The following is a 6000-nucleotide window of genomic DNA, read 5'->3' on the forward strand; positions in this document are numbered from 1 at the left end:
GGATAGTTTTACCGGAGAACTTCACAGGACAAGCTACAAACTGAATGTTCTACCATTTCAAAGACTAATACTGTGCAGAGGAACTAAAGGATGGCTTCCAGAATATCACTTAATGAGGAGAAAGATTTTCCATTGTGCACTGCCCTGTGCACTGCCCAGTTTCCCCTAAAGGGCTGCCCCTCTAGTCTCTTTGTTTACATGTGGTTTACACTTATGTCAACCCCAGGAACCACAAGTGTTTCTCTACTCCAAATTTATCAACACGTTTCCTTCACACCATGGGCACCTTAAAAATATAGAAAAATTAGTAGTGAAGCTGTGTGATTTTGAAGTCTCCTGCAATGCATTGTTCATTTCCTATTCTTACTGTTTGTTTCGGGTCATATCTTTACATAATACTTCAATGTTTATAATCCTTCATCTACTCTGGGTGGATTGCAAACACCTCAAGGGTAAGTTTTAGAAGCTGACTCTTCCCAGGCATTTGAGAGACACAGTTTAAAACTGCAGTCAAAGCAAAGTTGTGAAACTGAGGCTCAGAACCACTGGCAAGCCGGGCCCCAAATCAATCTGGACTTTGCCTCGATGTCACACTAACTTGGTGGTCCAGTAACTGTGAAAATAGACATTGCTTTTCTCCCAGACTCACTGGTCTATAAAGATCCACTGCTTTCCTTTCCTGTAATCATCTTCTTTAAAATGGGGAAATCCTGGGAAAACATTCCTTCTTCAGGTCTTGACTGTTTGCCCAGATACTCTGAACCGGAGCTACAGAATCATATTCATCCAAAACCCAAACCTGTGAATTGGAGTCAGCCCTCCTTTGGCAGCTGAGTTGGCCAGGGCAGTGCTTGTGATGCACTGACTGACTAGGGAAGGATTTGCGAAGGAGCCTCCCAAGTTTGTCCCTTCAGCTGATTGGGCGTCTATTTCCTTTGGGCCCTCCCACATTCCTTCCTTCCCAGGAACCCGGATTCCAAGGTGGATGTGTAAGAACTCCAGGAGACAGCCAGATAGGAGGAGTCATTTGGAAAGTCTTCCCTTCACTGGTGCTGCAGAAGGGGTTCACATGGGGTTATTTACAAGGGAAAGTCATGAGATAAAAGTGACTACCACAGATGAACCCCCAAGCTCTTTCTCTCAGGTTGGACAGAGTCCTACTTTTGGATTCACTGGAAAGTAAGAGACTGATGGATCCAAAGGCAATCTTGCTTTCCCGTTTCCCTATTTACCTACATTCCCAGCATTCTGGTGCCTTCTTATCAAGTTTAAGCGCCTGTGCTACCCTCTCTCTGACGGGATGACACGCAGAATCCCTGACTGCTGATTGCCTAAGGAGGTGTAGTCACCCAGGCAGAAACTGCTACCGAGGTTAAAGCAGAGAAACAGAGACAGGCTAAAGAATCCAGAGTGGCAGGTGGTTCGTGTGAGAAGCAAAGGCATCAGCAAGACAGTTCCTTCTACCTGCCTCCTACCCCAAGCCCGCTGTGCCCACCTGGCTGCACCTACCTCCCGGGTGAACAGGATGGCAGCATCGTAGTGCTCGTCATGGTCATCTCCCAGCTGGTTGTGCTGGTGCTGCCATTTGCAAAAGTTCTTGAGCGTGGTAGCCGCGTTCTTGCTCACCTCCAGGCTCCTGTCCTTTTCTCCCAACACCACCACCTTCACCACAGCCAGGCGGATGTGGTTCTCGATGCTGGCGTGGCTGTACAGCCGGTTGGCAATGGAAGCCAGGGTCAGCAGGTAATGCTGCAGGCCTCGGCCGTACATCCTCGCCATGGACGCATCAGCCACTAGCAGCAGCTCCACCTGGCGAGCCCGGGAGATGGAGCGGCGCCGCCGCCGCCACCAAGTCTGCGGTCCTGGGTCCCCAGCGGGAGAAAGAGCTGACCGGTCTGGGAGCTGCGGGGCCAGCGCGGCGTGTCGCCCTGGACTGTTGTGCGCAGGGGGGCGCTCGTGCGGCCCAGGCGTGGACGCGGGGGTCTCGCAGCTGGCGCGTGGCGGTACGGCCTCGAAACTGAAGCCCTCGCGGGTGTAGACATGCGGGATCCGCGCAGACCCATCCCCGTACACGCGCGCGGTCTCTGCCTCGGCCCACGGCCCGCGCGGTAGCGGCTTTATGGTGTAACGCGCGTGCTTGACCGCGAAGAAGCCGTGGAGCCCCCCGCAGAGGTCAAAGACAGCCAGGGAGCGAGGGCTGCCGTCCACCGTACCCCGGTAGAAGCAGTGGCCTCGGTGGCGCCGAGGTGCGCTCAGCCCGCCTCCCGCGGGCGCGAAGCCGGCAGCTCCCACCGAGCCATCCCTCTCCAAGTCTAAGAGGAATCTTCGGCCGCCCGCGTAGAGGAGGTAGCCCACCTTGCCGCCGCCAGAATAGAGCTGGTCGATGCTCTGCACGAGCCCCCGGGCTCTGCGCTGGGGCGCCAGGGCGTGCGGGTGCCCCGGAGGCTCGACCCGCGAGCGCGCCTCCTCCCCCTGCGGCCGGCGGGGCTGGGCGGCCGCTGCCGCAGCCCGAGGCGGCCCGGCTTTATCCTGGGCAGGTGCGGCGGCCTGGGGCAGGCGGAGCGCGCACAGCAGCAGGGACGCCCACCCGAGCAGCATAGTGCGCGGCCCGCGGGGAGGGGCTGCGCCACCCAGACTTTATGGGAATTTGTTATTCGCTAGGGAAGTTGCCGGGGCGGAGAGGGGGCATCCACACGCTCGCTTGGAGGTTGAGTCAAGTGTCGGCGGGAGAGGGAGGGGGGACCGCAGCCGCGCCAGCCTGTGGGTCTCGATGCCAGCGTGCGAACTTTTCTTTGTTGGTTTGGAAAATGTTTGGATTTGTGGTCCAGAAAGAGGGGAAATGGAAAAAAGAAAAAGAAACAGAAAAAGGACAGAAAAAAAGAAAGAGGCGGGGGTGGGGAGGTAAAGAATGACAAATGCCCGGTAGTGGAGAATCAGCAAAAACAGGAAAAGAAGAGAAGCGAAATGCAGCCGCAATCCTGCACCCAAAAAGTAGAGAAGGAATAGCGCACCCGGCCGGCAACTAGTGCGCACCGCCTGCGGCCCCGGCTCGGCCACTGGCCGGCTGCGGAGGTTCCAAGCCCTGGGGCCACTTCCTTCCTTATTTTGTGGATTTCCTTGGCTCTGCTGGAAGCAGGAGGAAAGGAAGGAAGAAACGGGAAAAGGCCATAAAAATTAAAGCGAAAGCGCAGGGGGTGGCCTGCGGCGAGCCGGGGAAGGGGCGCGTCGGTCCGTGTCCCTCCGGCGGCGGCGTCCTCCTGCCCGCGGTCATCCCCAGTCCGCCGCTGCGAGTGCCGAGAGCAGCGCGAGCGCTGTGAAGATGCGAGGAGGTGGAACAATGAATTTATAGCGGCATGCCATCCTGCAATGGCAATTTCAACAATTCGTCACTGCACGCTGCCTCTTAAAGGGAGAGCTTCCCCCACCGCTCCCACCCTTCCCCGTCCGCGCCTAATCAGAGGGGGGAGGCGAAGGGAAGGAGGAGGGCGATCGAGGAAAGCCAGACGGAGAGGGAGGAAGGGACCGGGACCTGATGCCGGGGAAAGAGGGACAAAGGAGGGAGCTAGGGCGAGGAGGGGAAAAGTATCTGGGCAAGAAAAACAAAATTTCCTCAGCGAGTCCGGGTCTGTGTGATATTTCACAACCAATCGGCGTCGGCTAACCTCGGCTTACCTCATCTCCTGAAGGGATGTTTTGGTGTGTTTTTAGTTATTGAGACATTTTGGGTCTCTCCCTGCCTCCTTCTCGCTTGCTTTTCTTGCCCTTGGTAGGAAGTTTCTGCTCCAAGCTTTTTTCTTTCTTTCTTTCTTTCTTTTTTTCCCTTTTGCTGGCTGGTGCGCTCTGGCTTCTCAGATCTCCCAGCTCCATCCACTAGCCAGGGCTGTCCGTTTCCAGGGCGGCCCCGGCCCCCGCACTCCTTTTACTTCTTCCCAGCCCTCCGGACACCCGGTTTCCTGCGTCCTCATTCCCCAGTCTTTTTGAGCTCCTCCGCTAGCCGCTAGCCGACTTCGGGCTCCGGGTGACTAACTTCTCCCGGCCACCAGCAGAGCGGCGGGGCAGCGGGACAGCCGCGGACGCTTCCTGGCGCGTCGCTGCGCCCTGAGCGCGGCGGTGCCCGGGCAGGTTGGCCTGCGGCTTGGGAGCTTTGCGGCTTTGTGTGCGAGGGCAGCCTCCCCCTCCCTTAAGCGAGTCTTTCCAGTGTCCACAATCTGTCACTTAATCCCAACCCCTGGAACTTCCTTTGCTTTAGAAAGACGAGAAAGAATTAACTCTTGAAGGGACCTTGGCTCAATTATTTTTTTACCCCCTGAAAGATTTAAAAATGTTGTGCTCACATTTTTTCTTCCTGCTTAAATAATAGCTAAATGAGAAATACACACGTATGTCGCCACTGTGTCTCCTAAAATAACCTTTCATTCCCATAGCCTTGAGCTACTATCATTCTCAGAAATATGAGAGGAGGAAGATTGGTGCTTATCAGTATGCGGGTGGCATTGCCACTACTACTTCTTACTCCGTTCTCTTTGTTTCCCCTAATTATCAATTCTAACAAGGTAGAAGGAAAAATCCATGACTTTCTAACTGTTTCTAGGTAGTGGTTAAAAGATCTACTTTAGGGCTGGAGCTCCTCCCTTCCCAGCCATTCCTGAGGCCAAGGGCTGCACCGATGTAAAACACCTAGAATAATTACCAACTTTCCATGTTTTAAAACTTCTCTGATGTCAAGGACAGCAGGGACTCCCCCGTGGTCCCCAAACTGAGCACTTCTCTGGGAGGGAATTGTAAGGGTCCAGGGTTGGCTTCAGGTCCTCATAGTGGAGTTAAACCTCAGGAGGGAATTCCCAAACCAGCAGTGATGCAGATTGCCCTCTGCCAGGAGCACCCCCTGCAGCCATCTGTGAGGCACGTGCAATGTGTCCTAACATCTGGTTCTCACTTATAAATTAAGTGATCCCTGGGGTCCCTGGAACACCCAATAGCCTCTGATGGAATCTGAACTACATCAGCATCTTGGAAGAAGTTGCTGTTGCTGAAAGCTGTTGCCTGTTAATTCTCAGTTTTAACCCTTCAGCCTCTCTGTGGTCAGCTGCCTAAGGCCAGTCCTCCCAGCTGGTGGAGGAGGATGGAGCTTCCCCAGACATCCCTCTCCACCTGGAGCCTTCAACCTGTGCTGACTTTTTTACCCTAGAGGTCATGGCCTTGTGCCTATAGCAAACTTTAGTCTGCCAGTTCTAGTGAAAAAATGTCCAGCATTTGACACTAAACACCATCTCTAAAACAACTTTGATTCAATAAGCTTAACTATTTCACCATTGTTTATCTCAAAGGGTCATTTGGATGGCATTTCAGATGACAGTGCTTTAAATTTATTAATTATAGTTCTTTTCATCCACAGACAGATACATTTTGAATTTAAGAATATCCCTGCCCCCCAGAATTGTCTTCTAATTGAAGATTTTCTTCTCTTTCAAAAATGCTGCACAGGAATGCTGTATCTGAAATTTAAGGCCTTAAATTTAATAAATGAATGTCATCAGTGCTCATGAAGCTAACTCAGATGTTTAGAAATACCTTAAAGAACAGTTAGAAACACTAAAGCCCCAAATGTGAATATCAAGTGTTTCATTTTTTATTATAACTGCAGATTTACCAGGAAAGGAGTTACTAGGGCTTATAAATAGAATGAGAAAATTCTTACATGGATATATATGTGTGTGTGTATATATATATGTCTTTAAAGGTTATTGGGGTACAGCAAAAAGTTCTTTTGGTAATTCTTTTAAAATGTTACCTCAGTCCATTAGGATGAGCCGCTGTACTCCAGAAAAAAAATTAATGTCTGTCTGTTCAAGGAAATAATCTGCCTTGGATGAAAGTAGCTAAAGTTTTTACTTTTACAATGGAAAGACAAAATATATTAGTAATCATGTCCAGGTGAGCTAATTGCTATATCATTACTTTGTTATTCAAAGTAACAGCTTTTGGGCTTATTTAATGAGA

At 51.9% G+C, this 6000-nt stretch overlaps 1 protein-coding gene across 2 annotated transcripts in view; it reads right to left on the minus strand.

Moving 5' to 3' along the window:
- Positions 1-4230, minus strand: part of Adamts5 (ADAM metallopeptidase with thrombospondin type 1 motif, 5) — a 46808-nt gene extending 42578 nt beyond the window's left edge. Inside the window, exons 1-2 of one of the 2 annotated variants that reach the window (XM_005375603.2) lie at positions 3673-4230; positions 1510-3361 (exon numbers count right to left, since the gene is read on the minus strand). In XM_005375603.2, coding sequence (XP_005375660.1) covers positions 1510-2598 — 1089 coding nt within the window. In that variant the 5' untranslated portion in view covers positions 2599-3361; positions 3673-4230. Of the gene's footprint in view, positions 1-1509 lie in introns of both variants that reach the window. The other variant, XM_005375602.2, reaches the window with a different exon arrangement.
- Positions 4231-6000: the final 1770 nt, after the last annotated feature.

The sequence above is a fragment of the Chinchilla lanigera genome, unplaced genomic scaffold (genome assembly GCF_000276665.1).
Source record: "Chinchilla lanigera isolate Chin_1 unplaced genomic scaffold, ChiLan1.0 scaffold00006, whole genome shotgun sequence".
Taxonomy (NCBI): domain Eukaryota; kingdom Metazoa; phylum Chordata; class Mammalia; order Rodentia; family Chinchillidae; genus Chinchilla; species Chinchilla lanigera.